This window comes from Parasteatoda tepidariorum, chromosome 1, assembly GCF_043381705.1.
Source record: "Parasteatoda tepidariorum isolate YZ-2023 chromosome 1, CAS_Ptep_4.0, whole genome shotgun sequence".
NCBI classification, from domain to species: Eukaryota; Metazoa; Arthropoda; class Arachnida; order Araneae; family Theridiidae; genus Parasteatoda; species Parasteatoda tepidariorum.
The window spans coordinates 77,098,029-77,119,728 of record NC_092204.1 but is presented as its reverse complement, the minus strand read 5'-3'; the positions used below and the strand labels follow the sequence as shown (position 1 = coordinate 77,119,728).

At 29.9% G+C, this 21,700-nt stretch overlaps 1 protein-coding gene across 4 annotated transcripts in view; it reads left to right on the top strand.

Annotated features, from left to right (window-relative positions):
• Positions 1 to 11,656, top strand: part of LOC107453006 (relaxin receptor 2) — a 189,367-nt gene extending 177,711 nt beyond the window's left edge. For 3 of the 4 annotated variants that reach the window (XM_071182793.1, XM_071182789.1, XM_043048231.2), the window contains 4 exons: positions 2,862 to 3,057; positions 5,463 to 5,691; positions 7,986 to 8,224; positions 11,087 to 11,529. In XM_071182793.1, coding sequence (XP_071038894.1) covers positions 2,862 to 3,057; positions 5,463 to 5,691; positions 7,986 to 8,224; positions 11,087 to 11,209 — 787 coding nt within the window. In that variant the 3' untranslated portion in view covers positions 11,210 to 11,529. Of the gene's footprint in view, positions 1 to 2,861; positions 3,058 to 5,462; positions 5,692 to 7,985; positions 8,225 to 11,086 lie in introns of all 4 variants that reach the window. The other variant, XM_043048232.2, reaches the window with a different exon arrangement.
• Positions 11,657 to 21,700: the final 10,044 nt, after the last annotated feature.

Here is a 21,700-nt window from a genome sequence, read left to right as displayed (position 1 = left end):
ATATATATTTTACGTATTTCTATTGTATTTCATAAATGACTGCTCAATTTTTATTTTAAATGCGTAGAATACTTTATATGATGAAGATAAAATATCTCTATGTGTTTCTGAAACAACATTCATTTCCATTTTAAGTTTCAGAAAAACTTTAAATATTGTCGGCTAGCGATAGGAGGTTTTGTTTCCAATGTATTTTTCGTAATCAAATTATGCCAAATGCGAGTTATTAGAGTCAATAGTAGTTAAGATGATGTGAGGGTTTTTGTATCGAAAAGGGGCAATTTTCATAAGTACTTTTTTCGCCATTGATATCTAGTAGCTATCTAAATAAGTATTGTCGGGATAGTCAGGGTGGTAGGATGTTGGATTCGTATTCGTGAGAACGGGAGTTTGAATCCCCACCGAGCGAGAAAACCCCGTGACTCGTGCAGGTTAAATCTGTCGAGGACACAAAGTCTTCCAAGTTCCTATAACAAATCAATACCTTTGAGATACTAAATTGGAGATTGATCGTTCTCTGGTTCAGGTCAAAATTACAATCTGTGGATGAATGAATAGGACGTGTGTGTGTGTGGCTGAAATAATATTCTTGTAAATAGATGACGCCACTGAAAGAAAAGAAATGCACCCTCTGCCTTAAATTCGCTTGGCTTCCCAAGCAGGTTTGCTGGCATGGAAAGTAGGCAATAGAAACAACAACGGCATCTAGATAAAATATACATTGTTTCCTATGGTTGAATAGAACTATGCTGAATACTATGCTGAATAGAATAAGACGAACGGTAGTAGATAAAACAAATATTTTACTTGTCACAAAGATTCTATTCATAACTCATGCATTATATACGGGACGTTTTTTATGCCTCTCCTTCCCTGGTATTTAAACATGGCGTGCGAAGTCGTGCTATTTTTTACATCTAAGTGAAGACTATAAAATAATTTGTTGTTAAATAGCACTTTTTGTGGATATTTAAGTTTCTAAAAGTTTTAAGTTTTCAATATTAAATTTCTGAGCTATCTTTTACTAAACGACGAATAAAAATGCAAAATAAACATATTTTTATGAATCTAATGCTGATTAATACTGTCTAGATAGAAATGTCAACCTGAAAATTTTAAATTCTTCGTCATATTAAATCGTTCCACTTGAATAAACGTAAAAAAAAAGAGAAAACAATACTTTACTTGTATAGAGCATTGATTCCTAATTATTTCCGGCTGCGTAACTCTAAATAGTAAAGTTTCTTTCGACAGAACGCTGACTTTATAAATAAATTATACTAAGGAAATAGTGAGCGTTATAAACCTATGAAAGACTATATTTAAAATATCTAATTAGCGGAATGAAACTTTTTCACCCTTTTATCATTAATAATCTTAAATCAGGTCTTATGTCCATCAATTAAATTTGCAGTCCTTATAGTATATCTAGTCTAGTTATGAATTTCTTTCTGGTGTAAGCACATTAGTTGAAGGTGAATAAAATGAACTGAATTATGGTTTACTACGAAGTAAAAACTTAAAAGAGATGCTATAAACGTTGAAAATGGTTATTGGTGAAATATATTTCTCTGCTAAATAATTTGATTATTTTATTTTATTTTTTAAAAGAGCGTTGGAAATACTGAAGCAATATTTTATAAATGCTTATTCTTTTCCTAATTTATTCAGCATATTGTTATTTAAAATATTACCTTTTCTTTTAAAAATGTCTTTTCTATTTCCTTGGCATTTTACATGGAATAATTTCTTTAAGGTAACCAGTAGATTAAATAAATTATGAATTATAGGTTGGATATTAATATAATCAGAGGTTTCCTAACTCATCACTGGTTATAAAAAGTGCTAGCTCCCTCAACCCCTTTAACTCTTTCACGGAATCCTGGTTGGTTAGTTGGTTTTAGTGCCACTTGCAACACGGCAAGCCTGCTTAGTGAAACCGAGCAGATTTAAGGCAGAGTGTGCGATTCTTGTTTTTCAGCAGCACCATCTATGGCCAAGAATTCGACTTCTGCCACTCTATACGTCACACATGTTTATAAGGCGGACCCATTCATTCATCCACAGATCGTAATTTTGACCTGAATCGGAGAGCGATCGATCTTCAATCCAGTACCCCCAGAGGTATTGATTTGTTATGGAAACATGGAGGACTTTGCGACTCGACAGAATTTTAACGTGCATCAGTCACCAACTACACGAGGAGTCTTCGGTTGTCGGGGTTCGAACCCACAAACTTTCGGACACGGGTCCAGCGCCCTACCGACCAGGCTATCCCAGCCCAATATATTTTGTAAATGAATATTTAAAAAAAAACTTATATAATAACAATTACGGAATCCTGGGGATCCGCGGTACACCTTTAGGGAATCGCTGGTCTAGAGTCAATGTTTATGTCATATTTAGTCTCTTATTCTACAATGAATAACAAAGAAAAATGAGACCATCTACAAAATTAATTTTTAAAAATGCACATGGAATGTAGTTGAAAAACCAACTACCGTGGAAAAAAGTGCTAAGTGATATTTTTGAAAATCAGATTCATAAGAGAAAGGGATGTAGTAGTGAAACCAACTACTGTGGAAAAATATAAGTGATATAGTAAATTTAGGACCACAGGATTTTTAAAACATTGCTAGAAAGTTGCTTACGAAGCATAATTCCCTACAGATTCTTTTTATTATTCAAAGATCTGGGGAAAAAAACCTTTACGTATAACATGTTTTTAAATGTCAAACTTCGATCATATTTTGATTGTTATTTGGTTTCTTCTACTAAACTTTCCAATCGATAGCATATTTACAATATACAACACTGATGGTGAGTAAAGAAAATAATGCAACTATTCTTTATGTCCACAGATACACATCTATATTATATCCGCTATCTTTGAAACGAAGAACAATCGCTTCGGCATCCGCAGCGATGGGATCAGTCTGGTCTCTGGCTATATTACTTTCAGCTTTACCTTTGTTAGACATTGGATACTACGGGGACGAATTTTATGGGAATAATGGAGTGTGTCTACCTCTACAGATTCATGATCCATTTGGACAAGTAATACACATTAAATATAATCTCCTTCATGGTTGATTTTATTTTTAAAATTTGCCAATGTTTCTCGTAAATAATTTCTGTATTCTATAGTTTATATATTTTTCTATCATATATGCATTTATTTTTTTTCTTTCTTCATAGTGATTTTTTGTTAACTGTTAGATTAATATATGAGCCGCTCAGAAGACAATGCGGTTAAGTCCATTTTTTGATATTTTCTGATTTTTGGAAATTTTGATGAAATAAATAATAATCTTCTTAGTTATTAAAGGATTTATTCGTTGGTTACTTTTTTCTAGGTTAGACAGCCCTTTTTTAGCTTCTGATTATATTGTATAATAAAATCAGAAGCAATTGTGAATAAGTCCACCTTTTATCAGTATTTTTTTACATAAACTTTGAAATAAAAATTAAATTATTCTTCTTCTTTCGATATTTGTTGGTAACACTGAAAAAGAAGAAATTCATAGTAATCAGGGTTGCCAGACGTAGTATTTTTAATACTACGGTAGTATTTTTTCACCAAAAAAAGGGGTATGGTATTTTTTGTAGTATTTTTTTAAAATGTGGTATTTTTAGTTTTTTTTTTATTTATTTTATTTTCATTTCCCAAAACAAAGAAAAGTGCCACTCTAGTTTTGAAGTAAAAAACAATTTTTGAAATAATCCAACAGTTTATTTTCTATTAGTCACTGTATCTAGTGATGATTGTGAAAAAAAAAAGTTCGTTTATACTAGTAGACTATATATATTTCTTATCTTTTTCAGCTGCCAAAAGGTATAAGTCCTAAAATTTTTAAGATGCTGTCATTATTTCAATAAATACTTACGTTTTAATTTACACATCCTGTACATATCTTGTTTTTTTGCAGAGTTTACACCTCGAAAAAAGACTTTATACACTTTTCTAATTAAATTAATAAACCACGAATTTTAAAAACTAATGTATCAAAAATCATTAATTTTCTCAATTTTTGTGTTTTGAACTTAACCACATTGGCTTCTGAGCGACTCATATATCTATTTATAAGGCATTTTTATATTTTACTCCATATCGGTATGTTTGTTTTCTGTTTTTTTCTTTATCTCAAACTCATTATAATTTGTATTTTTATTTTTTAGTGATATAGATACATTATAAAGAATAATTTTTATCTTGAGATAATTATTCTTTATTTCGAAATGTCACTACGAAAAGAAATGTATCCCGGAAAGAATTTTTATCATTAAAAATTTCCCATTTTTTGTTAATAAGACATAAGAGTTAAATTCTTGTATTATGATAAACGAGAATGATCTTTCAGAAGAGGATCCAAGTTTATTTTTCTAACAGACTCGCTATAGTAATCTTTTTTCAATACAAAAAATACTGAAACTCTATCTATAAAATTCCAACTACTCAATTATATTATAATAGAAACAGAACTATTGTAATTTTGTTAACTAATCAAATCTTTAAGCTGTGTAATTTAGCTTAAATGAAAAGTTTTTAAAAAAATTAAATAGTTTATTTTTAAGCTTTTTTTTTCTTGGATTGAATTGCGAAACTTAAAAAAGTAAATTACTTTTAACTACTAATATTGTTGTGTGCCATTAAAATCAAAACTATGTTTGAAAATTGAAACGTATAGAAATGCTTTAGTTATTTTTGGACATTTAATAGTTTTTTAGAGCTGAATGGAAACATTATGCATATAAGTTTACGTTACTGATAGTTTAAGTTATACCACAAGTGCAAATAGCTCTTTTTCCAAATCATGTCTGGGAAACCTGTCTTTTTTTACTCTCAGCAATTTGCTTTAAGTTTCAAAAAAATCAATCTACATTCTGTATTAAAACAGCGGCCTCCAAAAGCTGTCTGTCTCAGATACTTTGCCACACTTTATAAACTTTAATGACATAATATTTTCAAAGTAACTAAGATGGTGATGGCCCTCTTATTATCTCTTTTCCTTCTTATTTTTATTAATCAATTTTGCTCTTTAATTCCTTCAAAAATATTAATAACAAATAATATTCTCTTCAAGGAAAGGAAACTGGTATTATTTTTTAAAAACACGTACTTTACTATACTCTTTGTAAATAGTCGTCTCAAAGCTCCGTTATTTCCCCACTCTCCACACTTTTACTCTTTTCATGGATTCGACAAACAAGATTTGTCGTAACCATGGAAACGGAAAGGGGAAAAGTGTGATGAGAGAGGGAAATCGCATAATCTTGACTAGCCTTTTCTATTTACACGGAGTATTATATTCCTTGAAACTTCGCATACATAGCAATGCGAACTGAGAAACATCCATACAATTTTATGATTTGCTACTTTATAAGATTTCTACCATTTTCCTTTTACTTGAAGAGAAGAAAACTATCGTATCTTTCATTCATTCTTTTCCTTGCATGCCTAGGCTTGGGAATATTCAACTTTTCTGTTTTGTGGCCTCAACTTGGCCGCCTTTCTCTTCATTCTTTTCGCCTACATCTCCATGTTTTTCACAATTTCTAACTCAAAAATAGGATTGAGATCAACACAGCAGCTACAGGATCGAACTATAGCCAAAAGATTTGCTTTCATTGTGGGCACTGATTTTCTATGTTGGGTGCCAATCGTTCTCATTAAAGTCATAGCCATGGGAGGTAAGTAACTTTTGTTTTTATTGTGAGTCATTATTTTAATGAAAGTCATTATTTTCTTGTAAACTATTATTTAATAAATAGCTTGTTCTTTGAGTAAATTTAAAAAGCTATTATTTTCTTTAATATCATTTGGGAAATTTTTGTCTGTGGATGTTTTTTTCTTATTTTCTTCTAAAGCAGCGGTTCCCAATTGGTGTTCCGCGGAACCCAAGGTCTTAGAGAAAAGATAAAAATGGTTCAGAAAGTTAGGACTTGTTTTTACCTCTCAGTAATAATTTTTAAAATCTTTATTTGTCATTAGAACGAATTAATAATCCATTATTTATATATTATTTCGATTCTCTTTATGAAATTAAGGTAAATTGCCGTTGCAAAGAAGGATTTTTTTAAAAACTATTTTCCTAATAACAATATAATTATGAAAAATACCTTCCTTTATGAAAAACTGTAAATTTCCCCTTACGCTTTTCATATCGAAATAAAATAATTAAATTTGTTAATAAAGAAATATGTTTCCCTGGTAACCATTTTCAATATTTATAGCAGTTCCTTAGCTTTCTGTCATTTTAACGAAAACCATAATTCGGCGAAAACCATAATTGTTTACTTCTTTTTCAGCTCATGTATTTACACCGAAAATTAATTTAAAACTAAATTAGATACAGTTCTAGGATAGAATAAATTAGATACAGCGTATTCAACTGTCGGATATAAAACCTAATTTTAGACTACTAATGAATAAAACTATGAATAAATTCCACCTCTCTTGATTCGAAATAACGTAGTCTTTTCAGAAAAAAAGTATTCTTTTATTGGTTAATACGCTCGCAAAAACTTTAAAAAAAGAAGGATTTTCAATAGTTATTACAATTCGGTAAAATTATAAAGAAGTCCTAGCAATTAGCAAACTTCCTTGCACTTTTTTTACAAAAATATATATTCATGAACAGAAATAGAAAGCAATAATTATAATATCATTGTAAAATAAATGTCTGCATCTTCTTAATCTGCATCTGCAGTTTTTTTTTAAAATATGGATGTGTTTCATCTAATAAGCCTGTTGTGAAAGACACGGATGATTTCTAGAACATGGCCTTTTAATTTTGGCAACTTTAATTTTTCTTACTTTGCAAATTTTTCTGAATATCTCTCAAAGCATATTACTTTTCCCAAGTTTCTATAGAAGTGCCTTCATTTTGAGGTTTGTGAACGAATTGAGCTGGCTATATTTTTCTAGAAAGACGCTACTTGCCTGTCCCACCGACTATTTTGAAATTACAAGAAGTGTCTTTTTTAGCAGACACATAACAAATATGGTTGTTATGCCTAAAGCCTATCTGTAGAAAACGTTAAAAAATTCTCGTTTGTCACTTTTGCTTCAAATCATGCGCTAATATTTTTAATCGCATTTAACTGTATCATGATGTTATTATTGTTCCCGAAATGTCAATTCTTAAGAAAATTGACTTTTCAGTAAAAAAATAGACAATTGACCTTGACATTAATGAAATTCTTTTAATATTTCGAAAATAATACCATTAAAACTACTGTAGACTGTTAAAGTTATTAATTATGACCATTTCTAACTTTTTATAATAATATTTAAACTAAAAAGCAAACAATTAAGCTCTCTCCTTATTACGGTCAAAATGGTCTCAATGGTCATTCTAGGTACGTAAAAATGTCAGTCGTTCTAGTGTTAATTAGTGTATCCAGTAAATGTTCTTTTTTGGATGGTGTCTTAATTTGAAAGGTAGCTTGAATAACTTCGAATGAGCAGTCAAACTTAAAAAAAGAATTGGAAGATTTCTGAAAACAGAAATATATAATTTAGAGTTTCAGGTCAGATTTTTCTATGACTTATGAATAAGTACAAAGACGTTCTTTAACTAATTTTTTTTAAACAAAAACAAAAATTTTTATTATTTTTATGCATTTTTCCTAAGATTTTTTTATAATTAAATTTTAATAGAAAGATTTTTGCAATAGTAAGGATCGAATTACTGTAACTATAAAGTGAATAAAATTTTAACACCCACTTTTAACTTGTATAAAGTTAAATCATTGTAAAATCTCAAAGTGTCTTTAACATGGAGCTATTTTTTTTGCTCCGAATCATATGCAGTTGAAAAGGTTTCAAAATGCCACCATTCCGAAATTTTAAAGTACAATGCAAATAAAAGAATTTGAAATACACTCTAAAAGAATCAGCATTGTTACTGAAAATTTTTGAGCTATGCATTACCAAAATGAAATGAAGAAACTGTTTTATTTGACATTGCTCCCATTTCCAGGAGTTCCCATCCAAAAGGATCTCTATGCATGGGTAGCTGTATTTCTCCTGCCCGTGAATTCGGCTTTAAATCCAGTTTTATATACTCTCACAACAAAACTTTTCAAACAACATTTGGCGAAAATTGTGTATAGTTGCCGAACTCCAGCTCACGCGGCCAATGACAGTTCAGGAATCTCACTCACATCCATCCTCCACCATCGAAGCTCCAAGAAAACGCTTGTCACCACTTTCTCTGAGGTAATCACAATAAAATATTTTTTTCATTCTTTTTTTTTTCTTTTGAAAAACGAAACCCGTTAAGAAATTCAATTTCAGTAAAATACGTTTTGTACTGTTAAAAACTGAACTGTGTGTACAATGTAGGTAATTACGTGTAAAGAATATTAATTGGGGAATTTTTTTCATAAATCTGGAGACATTTATTAGTATCAATTCCTTTCTCTGCAGACATTTATTGATATCGATTCCTTACTCTGCAAGAATTTATTGGTATCCAATATTTGGATATTTATTGGCCAAATTAATAAGGTCCCATATCCTTTTAGACCAATGCAATAACATTAGGAAATTTCCTCCAATACAATTTTGGTAAAAATATCTTACGTGAGATTTGTTTTGTTTTCGTTTCACTTTGTTCTTTAAGAAATGCAGTAATATAATCTAATATCAATGTTTAATTAATAGTTTATTAAATTTTTTCATTCTGTTCTATTATCTAGAGCAGTGTTTCCCAAAATTATGACTTTAGTGTACCCTTTCTAAATTTTTCGTAACGCTGTGAACCACTAATAAAAAATGAATGTATTTTTCAGTATAAAAATATTACACAAAAATTAAAAGTCACAACTGGCTGTTGACGCCACTAGTTATTAACTGTTAGCTCTGCAAAAAGTAGCCAACAGAAAAATACATAATCTTAAATTTTCATGGCTAGCTTTTTTCAAAAAATTTTTTTTTGAAAATTTCGTTTGTTGCAAAGATATCTGGTCGCATAAGAACTGTCTGGTCGCATACTGACTCGTATCGCATAAGAACGCGTACCCCTGCAACTGTTCCCGTACCCCTGGGGGTATGCGTAGCACACTTTGGGAAACACTGACCTACGGGGAAAAAATTAAATAGCCTAATATCAATGTTTCATTACAAAGCCTGTAAATAATTCTTGATTGGTGCAGTGCAATTAGTGTAAGGATATTTTTATCTGGGTACTTGAACATAAATTTTTTCATAGAAAGGTTAAACATTGATTGATTCGTTTTGGCTCACCATAATCATAAGTGAAATTCCTCATGGACCCCAAACTTAAGAGGACAGGGGACCTTATTAATTTGGTAGTAAATACCTAATTCTTAATTCTTGTGTATCCTTATATATATATACCAAGATTCGAAGAGAAATAATGATTAATGTGATAGTATTTACTTGCATTACTTTTTCAATTACATGCTATTAAAATGCTCCTAACACTTTTAACTATTTTTTTTTAAATTTTTTGATCAGTAATACAATTTGAAATTAATTATGTGAATGCAATGTAAAAATGGGAAATGTTTTTAAAAACCGGTAAAAAAAGTAGCATAGTTGAATAGATTTATACAGTTGTAAGTGTAAAGTATTTCTTACTGACGCTGAATTAGCTTATTTTCGATTATTGGCATTCCGTTCTATTTCTATCTTGCCAATATACTACTTGAAAAAAATTAATAAAACCTCATATTAGTTTTTCTATTATTATTTGTTAATATGCACTTTTTCTTTCATTTCAGTTTTCACAAGGATACAAATGTAACTTAAAATATTAATTCATTGTTTATCTAATTCTCTCAGATCTTCTCAGATATAACTCATAGCAATAATAGCACTCGTTCAAAATGTACCTTACATGTTCAGTTAGCCCCTACGTAGCAAAATATATCTACATAAAATCATTTTTACATTTTGAACTATTTGTTCGATTGACTCGTATGCAGTCTCATTCATTTCAAAGGAAAACGCTAAAAAATATACTGAAAACAGTGTCTCACTTGTTCAGATATCAGTATCAGATGTATAAATATGCACAAATTTGTACTTTTTGCACATAAAACCCTTATAACTACTAAACTTTTTGCCCTATCGTCTCATTCAATTAAGCGCAAAGAAAAACATCCGGAACAATGCCCACTTGCCTGTCTAGAAGAAACTAAATTCTCCTACTCATATCACCCGCACTTTTCTCCAGAAAGAAGGAAAGTAAATCAATTTTTAGTATATCACTCCAATAAAACATCCTTTATAATAATATAACGAAGTCTTCGGTAAAAAATAATCTAGGGTATTAAGTTTTCAGAAGAAACACCCTTCTTTGCTATAATTACTACACCAATTATAAAATAAATATAATCAATATACCATTTACTAATCCATAAAGTTTTATTTAAATAAGGGCATAATTAATGAAATATGGCTAATATTATTGAAAATAGAATGATTCATTACATGATAATCTGCTTTTCATCAAGAAACCAAAAGGAATGAAAAGTAATATTGGGGATCCGGGAGCGAAGCGAGTGGGTGGCATATATTACTGGAAGTGATATACATCGTTTAAAATAGAAAACTGCATGCATAAAATATCCAAAATAGTTATTTTTAAATAGGTGTTAGAGGTGCTGTGGTGGCTCAGGGGGTAGAGCTCTCGCCTCCGAATGAGGGGACCCGGTTTCGAATCCAAGCGATGGCTGGTCGTTAAGAGTTCCACACCCGGCTCGCGCCGACCACGGTACTGACGTAGAATATCCTCAGTGGTAGACGGATTATTGGCTAGAGTCCCCTTGCCACCAGGCTAACCGTTGGAGTTTTTGGCGGTTTTCCTCTGCACGTAACGCAAACGCGGGTTATCTCCGTAAAAAAAAAAAAATTCCTCCACGAAGGCAAATTTCTCCCAGTACTTGATTCAGGAGTTCCCTAGTCTTCTGGATTGGGTTCAAAGTTACAAGGTTGCGGAATTGAACACTGGTAGTCGTTAACTCATAACTGGGTCGGCTGTTCAACGACGGTTATAAAAAATTATTTCACCTATCTGCTGGATTTAAATATACTGTGTCCTTTATTTTTCAGAGAGACCATACTTCTTTTAACCGTACCTCACTCTTTGCACCGGAGAGGACAGGGAATTTTCAGAACAACATTTCTAAAAAACGTAAAGACTTTCCCTCATTCATCAAAGAAGATATGATTTAAAGATTCTTATCTTGAATTTCAACATTCACAGTATTTTAAAATTCCTTAAGGATGGATTCAAAAAGTGAAACATGCATTTTAATCTTCTTAAGTATCATATTTTTCTTCGTAAAAAATGCACTTTCTAGTTTTTTATAAAAATTTATTTTTTTGCCAATTCACGAGGTGACCAAGGTTGATTACAGATTAATTTATTTGTTTCATAATTAAATTTGAAGTAATAATTTTGATAGTTTTATGAGTTCTAGTATTTTTTTCCCAATTAAATGCATTGGTGGATATTTTATCGTTATGAGAAATAAGAATATTTTTAGAAAAAAGAATTTGAGAGTTTGAAAATAAGAATATTTTTGTTTTTCAAACTTTTAACGTACTATGGACAATTATGTCCTGTGCTATGAAAAAATTCATAAGCATGAAAGAGAGAACTTTGAGAACAAAAAAAAAGCAATGTTATAGGTTAACATTCCTGTAAAATTTGAATGGCTAACACGAAAAAATTTCTCTCCGAATGTTTTCTGAAAAAATAACAGAAAGGAAGACATTTTTCGTGCTAGTTGAAAGTTTCGAAGCTCAATAACCCCGAACTAAAATTGATCTTTGAATGAAGAACATCATCTATTACTTTTACATAAAATATTTCATTTCAATTTTTAAGTTCTATAACATAAAAATGTAACATTTACATAAAAATGTAATGAACAGTTAAATTTAAAACGTTGAAATTATTCGTTATGAATTAATAAATTAATCATAAAAAGCATGGTTTAACAACTATTAAATTAAATTAATTAAGTTTTTTTTAAGAAATTCAGTTTTTTATTATTAAATCCCTAAAATTAGCATTTTTTAGATGCTGTTCCCTTAAAATCAGCAAAAAACATCCTATTTGTTAAATATTTATTATCTACGAAAGAAAAATGTTCTTATTGGTTTTTGAAATCCTTTGCATAAAAATGTAAAGAGCCGTTAAATCCGTAACGTTTAAAAAATCATATTCTTTAAAAACTCATAAATTAATAATAAAAAGTATGATTATAATACCCTTTAGATTAAATAAATTATTTCCTCTGTTTAAAAAAGTCCTTTTTTTCATTGTCTTTTTAAAAATTCTTTTATTTTTTTAGATAATCTTGTAGTACCTTACAATCAACATGAAATACACCATTTATTAAATATTTATTATCTTCCAAAGGAAAACGCTAGTAATTCGTTTTTGAAAATTTTAAACTTTCTAAATTACAATATATTTTATTCTAGACAATTCATATTTTTAAATTATTAAACTGATGCTGAAAAAATAGTGTACCATGATTTTAACATTTTTATATAATTATGAAAATGATGAACATTTGAGTTATCGATTGATGCAATTTTATATTATCACGTCGGGTGATGCAATTTAATATTATCACGTCGGGTGATGCAATTGTATATTATCACGTCGGGTGATGCAATTTTATATTATCACGTCGGGTGATACAATTGTATATTATCACGTCCGTAATTCTGTATAGATGTCATTTAATATTCTTTCCTGTTTTCTAAAGAAAATAATTAAAAAATAAATGATAAATAGCGTTTGAGAATTCACAGTTGACAACTAAATGCTTTTAGCTAAAGTTATATTTAAACTTTCTGTATTTGATAGATTCTATCTCTTGCTAAATGCAAGATAACTAGTTATTCGTTTGCTTGTTATAGTTGGATGATTAGATTATTTATAAAATAAATGTTTAAAATGTGTTATTTATATGTTATGATAATATATGCATGTTAAACGAAACATGTTTGTTGTTTGAATTTTAGTCTCTTCCTTATGTAAATAAAGGAAAAGTAAATAAAATATTTTTAAAGTGTATGAATGTTCTATAAATTTAAAAAAAAATAATCAAATGACTTGTTGATTGTTGTAATTATTTAAAAAAAATTATATTGTCATTAATATTTATTGAATTGTTTTAAATGTACTTTTTTTATTTTTGAAATCAAATGCAAATAATAATAAAAACATGTAATACACACGTTTATATGTTTTCATTTATAGCATATTATCATAACTAAGGATTAAGGAGAGACAGTGATAACTTAACCTTTTCGCAATAATGGCATGTTTACATCAGGTACTCGGTTGCCCGACAGTACAAATGCTCGACTACGCTTTCCTAGCATTTGCCGGACTGGTACCTTTTACCCCGACGTGTACATTTGCTCGACAGTTTCTTCTTCCGACATGTACATTATTTTCGTGACGGTTACGAATAAGACGAGTATAGGTTGTTTCGTTTTAATTATTTTTGTTAGTATATTTTTACTTTCTTTTTGTCCCACAGTGGACTGATCGTTAAGACACGGTTCCCAGCAGATCAACGAAATCAAGCATCGCTGGCTGCGGTCAGTGTGCGGGTGGGTGACCACTTGGATCAGTCTGCGTAGGGACCGAGGGTGTGCGGTATTTGTCCTCGTTAAATTGTTCTACCGTAAAATGCTCGACTTCGCGTGCAGGTCGTTAGGCTACCGAAACGGGGGTGCCATCCCCTCTGCAGAGGATCAAAATTGTGATAGCATGTCTTCGGATCATCCTCAGGGATGTTTCCCAGACCGTCGCCAATAGCCCACTGTCAGCTCTAGTGTGACGTAAATGAACTACAACAACAACAAAAATAGTTTTTTTAATTACTTTATTCGTTTTTTTTATTCTGTTTTGTTTCTTTTAAATCTTTTTATTTTTTAAAATCTTTTAATTTTTTTAAAATATTTTCTTTATTTTTAGAAACATGTTTCTTTGATTTTCTTTTGTTGAACTGTCGAACAAATGAGCTCTCGGGTAAGGGAGCCTATCTGGCAAACATACCTATCATATAAACGTACTTGTCGAAAAAATGAGCTGTCAAGCAAATGTACCGTAGGGAAATTGTACAAAACCAGTTTACATTATATAGTTTTTTACTATGGTTTTACTTTACAAATTTTCCAAAGTATGTAATAATACAATACACAAATGCATGTTATTGCTTACACACAAGTCATGCTCTTTTTAAACAATTTGCTCTTTTTTAAATTGCTTTTTAAAATTAAAAATTGTTCTATGAAATTTTATCATATTTTAATTAACTATTTCAATGTTATTTTCTTTTGAACTATAATATTCATCATTGACTACGGGGTACGAACTTGCGATCTTCCCAACACTTATTTTACTTCGTTTTCTCATCTCAGGAAAATAGTTCTTAAGTATGTTTTACTAATATGTTCGTTGGAAACATGTAACTTTGTTTGTCAGTAAAAAAATCTTTAAGTACAAGTGTACGTTCTTATTACCATTCTGCTGGTATCTAGGACTGGCGATGGATAAATAGTTCATGAATGAAAATGTTTCTTTCAATTAAAGGTTGTTTCGAGTAATTTTCTAATTTAAGATTTGACCATGTTGTCGATGCAATGTTTTTGTTTTGTTTTGAGCAATAAGTAATATAAAGCTAGCAGCTTAATGTAAATATTGTTTGTCATAATTAGATTAAGTGTTTGCAAGCCATCCACTAAAAACACTTAGGTTCCTTAAGAACTTAGGCGCACTAACCTGCAACCTTCTACCGCAGTCCGAGACCTTAGTCTCTAAATCCAGCTTGACCTTTATTTCATTTTATTACACACGCTGGATATAGCGTGTTTGTACACATTATGACTTATAAGCCTTTGTCAAGTTGAAAAACATATAATAAAATTTGGAGAAGGGCAGCACAAAAATACAGCAAAGTTATGGCAATACTTGAACCTGCTACCTCCTCATGATAGAGCGTTTGGTTGGCTCGCTTTATTGCAAAATAACTAATTAAACTTGATTTGGTTCAGACTATTGACTTAGCTTATTTTATTAAACCTATTGTTTTGTACATTGTTTTTAAGAATGGTTTGGTGTAGTTTAGTGCATAATGAGATTTTGCGTAGTTTGGTTTTTATAGACTAATTTGCATTAGCTTATATACAGTAAAAGCACAAGAGATTGCTGTGTTATACGTGATTGAATAGACAAAAAGAATAAAGCAATGGTACTGTGAAAAATTTGCGAAATTTGATTTAGTTGCTTCATTAAGTTCATGTTTAAGGTCATCCACTTAAAAGATGTTTTCATAATTTGTAAGTACATTTTTATACATAGTATTTTATTTATCTATATATATCAGAAATTGCATTAAACTTTTCCGATGATTAAAGCGTACCTATTTAAACATAAGTATGATTAGATAATTAGTTTCTCACTAGGTAAATGATAGTTAATGTTGCATTGGAATTTTATTTGTAATTGCTTTGTTAACATTGATCTTAATCCTCAAATTTCATTTTTTCCTCTTTTGCGTGTTTTTTGATGTAAGTCGATTCATTAAATCTTTAAAGATAACTCTTACAATCTTTTACTATTATAAGTGCTAATCAGGTTTTAACTCAATCAGCAATGGCTTTTTCTGTGTAAATTTAAGTTGTGAACACCGATTTTTTTATTACTATTTTGTGTTGTATTGTTAGCTTTCATACCATTAGTTTATTATGGAAACGCTTTTTTTTATTTATCTTTGGGATAGTTTCACCATATGTGTTTTAATAGTTAAAGCATCAAAAGTTAATTTTTGTTAGCAAACGTGTATTTTCCCATAAATATTTTAAAGACAATCTCAAACTATACATTTGTTGTTGGTTTTCTTCACTGAGGAAATTTTTTTTTTGTTACATGTGATTTAAGGGATCTGAGATATTTTCACATCACTGATTTCAAATCTGCAATCAGTTTCTCTCCTCAATCTACAGTTTTTTTAAATGACATTTTTAGTCCATTTTTTGTTGAAATGTACTTATTTAAAAAAAGCTATATACATGACAAGCGGTACCATAAATGTTGAGACAAACTTTTAGGAGAGTTGGGGCTGATCATCAGGATTAAAACAACATAGGGACCCATGCCCGGAAATGTCGTCATAAGCCAAGCGTTATCGACTTTTTCTTTATGTGCTTCTGAACAGGTCCTAAGAAGGAAGTGCTCCTACCTGCGTCCGACGACACTTCAAGGTTTAATTTCCAATGCAATTTTGTTCTCTAACTCCCTGAAAAGTGTTTCACAACCTTACTCGACCCCTCTGTTTTATATATAACGTTTTAAAACTTGCACATTTCGACAAAAAGTACACTAAAACTATCATTTAAAAAAAATCTGTAGCTTCAAGCATAGTAGCTTAGGGTCAGTAGAGTTGTTCTCGGAGTTATATTTCCATTCTAATTTGATTTTTGAAATTTATAAATACTCTCGTGTCTTCTGTACGGGATAATGAAGGCCACTAAGCATATTTCGATCAGAATATTGCAGACATTGATGCTAGAGTACAGCCCACGTAACAATCATTGAAGCATGATATGCCATTCTCAAAGTATCTCTGTCAATTGAAAGGTATTTTACTTGTTAAATGAACTTTAATCATTAAATCCAGTATTTTTGTCCTTAAAGGGAAAATTAAGAATCCGAAAATATGATAAATTTTTTTTTGCACTTTTAGTTTTATTAATAAATGTTTTGAGTAGTATAAATACATTTATTTTAGCCTTTTACTTCATCTTTAACTCATAAGCCGTATGTCAAACTATCACTGCTGGATTTATTTATCGATATTGAGAGGGAAAATCTAAACCACACTGTTTTATTTTTATTTTGTCTTAAAAATGCAGGTTTTTTCAGAAAACTTTCAATGTATGTAAATACATATAACTATGGGCCTAAGTAATACAACAGTTCACTAATCTCTAAAATAAATACTTATAGCTTGGATAATGTCTTCAATTGAAAAGTATTATAGAAATTTCATAAATATAATTAGTAAAGTTATGCAAGTTTGTAGTTAATGTAATATAATATATAATATAATCTATAATATTATGAAAACTTTTTAAATATTTTCACATAATCAGAAATCAGATGAAACGTTTAGATTGAAATTTCCCAAATGTGTAGTAAGATACATTCATTTGAAAAATACTTATTTAAAATTAAAAATGTGAACACTATTAAAAATTTTAGTCTTTGTCTAGACATTCTGGAAAAGCTTTGATTTTGTTAATAAATATTTACTTATGGGTGGTTTGCTTGAAAATTGTTGAAACTTATGTTTTTATGAATTTAATGAATTGGTAAGAGAAGAAAATAAAACACTGGAACTGAAAAAAAAACTTTTAGAAGTTTAACTTTTTTGAGTAGAAATTTATGAAAATATTAAAAGTCAAAAATGATTCAACATAATTACGTTGAAAAATTTTTGACATTCAATATTTACATGAATATAATGAATATGCAGAGTTAATATGAAAATGAGATTTGGTGTAAGAAGAAAAAAACACTTTGAGAAGATTTCGAAATGAATTTATGCATTAACAATGCGAAGTTGAAATGCGACGTATAATGAGATAAAATGTCATTATTAATAATATTATTGCCGTCTATACTTTTGTTTGCAAAGCTAACATCTAATCTGGAACAATTTTCAGAAAGTTTTCATTGCCAAAAGTTTCCGGGACCCAATATATTGTATTTTCTGGTGTAAATGTCGATTTTTTAAAACCCTAAACTTCTAGGAGAGTTGAAGATCGACTTATATATTTGCGCACTAAAGTTTTTTTTCCTTCCGAAATCTGACTCTTAACTTAAAAAATTTACTTAAACTATAATATATAAGGGTAATAAAAGTGACGCTACTGTAACTCATCTAAAGTTTTAAGCAGTGATAATTAAAATCGTTTTATGTCTTACTAGGGTTCCACTCTTTAAGAGATTTGACTTCATCTTTCTCCATGAGCTCCCCGAAATTCGGTACTATGTAATAAATTAAATGCATAGCATTTTTTTAAAGTATTACGTTTATTATTAATATGTTAGGTACGTTTTGAATTAATATTTTCTCATGTATCCAGAATAATTTGGAACAAAGCGCCAATCTTTCAAAAGCTGATTTAATTTTTTTTCAAATTACCGAACATCAAGAGTTCATCAAAATCTGAACAGCATAAAATACTCTAACATCAAGAATTCATCAGAATCAAAGCAGCATAAGAAAACTCGAGATGATTAGAAAGTAGATGATCAGACATAATAACTCCGTTGCAAGTTAAGAAAAGACCATTGTGAGATAGGATTTAAGTAATTATCCGAGACTCCATTTAGTTCTGTTATATTTAGCTATCAAATTATATAATTATGCTTTCAAAACAATGCAAAAGCTTTTGAAAGTTAAACTCGTTAGTTGAATTTAATTCGTGCTATCTTTTACGATATATATCATAATATTATTAAAAAAAGAATTATAGTTTCATAGTTTTACTGGAATCCTAGATTTGGAGACACATTTCGATAAATAAGGAGAACATTCGTTCTTGAAAAAACAAACAAACTATATGACGTTGCAAGAGCATTGGATTTCATTGGACCACTAAAACTGGCTCGTCTTATGCTGACATTATCCTGACAAATCAAACACGAGATAAAGAATTTTTACTTTTGTTTCGCTGTGGAAGAAAATCGTCTGCTAAAAACAATATTTATTATTCTTTCATCAGTTTCCTTAGATGCGAATCAGAAAGACATATATTTGCAACGATTTTTAGATATCATTTTTATTAATTCTTATTACATGTTAATTGATTGTTAATTCAGGTTTTTCCTAACTTCACGCGATTTAAGAAGGAAACAAAAAGAAGGTTGTGCAACGTCATTGCAAGAGTTAGCGATGTTGATATTCGTTAACGCTGGGAACTTGGCATCCATTTTGTGTTCATGGCATCAACTTAAATGGCAATAGGCTCTTTCTCTATAGGTATAATTGTTTTTTTCTTATCTTGCAACCGAGTATAGGTTTGAGTACCGCAGTTCCACTGTAGCTGTCGTGCCTATAAACATATCAATACCAAATTTGAAGTTTAACCTGAAACGAACTGAACTGAATTCAAATCGATGAAATATGTATATGTACTATTGCAAAGGTTTCTTTTTTTCACTTTTTCAAACTCATTTATGCTTGATTTCCGGAATCATGTATGATGTTAATTACGAATATGGTGTTATAACTTTATTAAAGTTGGCACTTTTACTTTTTATCCTTGACGATTGATATATTTCAAAAGCTGATAAAATACGCGTGAACTACATCGCCAAAATCTTTCTGTATGATTCCCACGAAATAGCATTATCGGTACCATGTAACAAACTTCAAACGTATCGAATTTTTTTTTTAATTATCACTTTTATTATTATTTCTTTTTCGCTAACTTTTACTATACGAGCTCTTCATTCATCCGAAAGGATTTGGTACATATCGTCAATCCTTTGAACATTCAGTTAATCTATATTATATAATACGCTAATACGTACGTACCCATACAGCACATTGACTTCGTTATGACATCCTAAAGTTGTCATCTTTAGGATTCTGTGACTTCCAGAGGAAGTCCTATATTTACCGCTAAATGTCCTACGGATGTCATCTGCGTGTTAGAATGTCCCACCTGCAGATATCTTAATGATGTCATAACTAGGACAGTTTCAGGATACCTTTAGAACGCTTTAGGATGGCATTAGGACATAATAAGACCTGTTTAGTAAGGATTTAGGTAACTTGTGGGATGCATGTTGGAAATGGTATGATAGTAATAGGAGGGTGTCTTATTTTGGAAATAAATTTCATCTTTGAAATTTTTATTAATTTTAGCAACTTAAATAAGGTTTTTCTTTTAAATTTACTGAATTAGAGGTCAGAAAAATGTTTTCTAAATGAAAAAAAAGGTGATANTTGTACAAATCTCTCAAACTTTTTTTCATATTTATCCATATAATTAATAAATTGTGAACTCATTACATAAACACAATAGCATTTGTCTTCGATTCTCACCGAATTCTAACTGTTTGCAATATCAAATTAATATTGAAATGTACAGGTTTAGAAATTTCTGCAGTGAAAAGTTTTCGGAACTTCAGTGTTCAAAAAAGTATACAAAAGCTAGACGCTAAGAACGTATCCAATGAGCGAGTAAAGCGAGCATCGGATTGCGAAGCAATCCAAAATGAACTGTGAAAGCAGTTCCGGGAGTTGGTGAGCGCCAGCGAGCAGGGGGCGAAGCCTCCTAGTTTAAATTAAATAACCAGACATCAAGAATTTATCTGAATGAAAACAGCATAAGAAATCGGACATCAAGATGTCATTAGGATCAGAATAACAACAGATCCGGTAATTAATGGAGAGTGAATGAGCAAAAATAGATACACATTCTGAAAAGTTCATAATAAGAAGTTCATCTATAAGTTATAGTTTAAATGAAAAAAAAATATTTATTTCTTAATATAAATTAGAAGTAGCAAGCAATACTTATTTTCTTTTAAATTATTAAAAATTTGTTTTTTGTTTACATCTGTATAATAGTCATATATTTTGTTCGAATTTTTTTGCCAATGAATGCGGACTACGGGATTGAAAAATGTGCACAAAATCCTGTTTTTTAAGTTTAAAATATAGTAATAATTTGTACATCGTAAAATACGGAATGTAGTTGTTATTGTATTTGATATTCGGTATAATAGGAGAAGGAGATTTATTTGATCAAATCCGTCACACAATAACATCCAAAAGTTATGATGCTTGTTTATATATAGGGAACTAGTAAATAATCATTCATTCCACAGTTTCTTAGTGTCTTTCTTTTATTTTCGTGTGTTTCCAATTATTATTTAATGTATTTTCATGAATTTCATCATGTTTATCATGCGTTGACTCTTAGATTTCGTGCACTTCATGTTTTTTTTATTTATTGCTTAGAGTTGTTTCCTGAAAATTAAAAAAAGCATGCTTTATTTTGAAATGTTAAAGTAACATAAATTTAAGTCATACGTTTCTTTCATGTAAGCTGTTTTGTACGTCCTATATTTACGTACGACGCAAAAAGCTCCAAAAAAACAATAGGTTTAAACGTATGATAGGAGAATGGAGATATTCCTTCCATCTTGTTTTATGCAAACAAGCGGTTTAATATAAATCAAAATGCTTTAATAATAAACTTTTCTTTGCAGTCATGAATATTTTCTAGCGTTATGACGACTGTCTTTATCATGATGACTTTTTCATTGAATGGTAAAGTTGCAGAAAAAATTTGGATTTGGAAATTGAGAATAGGTTAGGTGCAATTTTAAACAGACCGGTAGAAACAAATCCAGTTTGAATGCTCCCTAAGTTTCTGAAAATGATTATTAGCATATTTATTTTTTGTTAAGATATAAATCTGTTCTGTTATGATTTGACTTACAGAACCATTTGAAATAATGATCAAAATTATGATCATTATTGGAAATTATTAACTGGATTGTTCCTAAAGTTAATAGTCGAATGGTTGTTTACATTTTAAAAATCGAGGAAATAAATAGCCTCTCATATCCAAATTACTCACTCATAGATGTTCTCATAATATAGATTA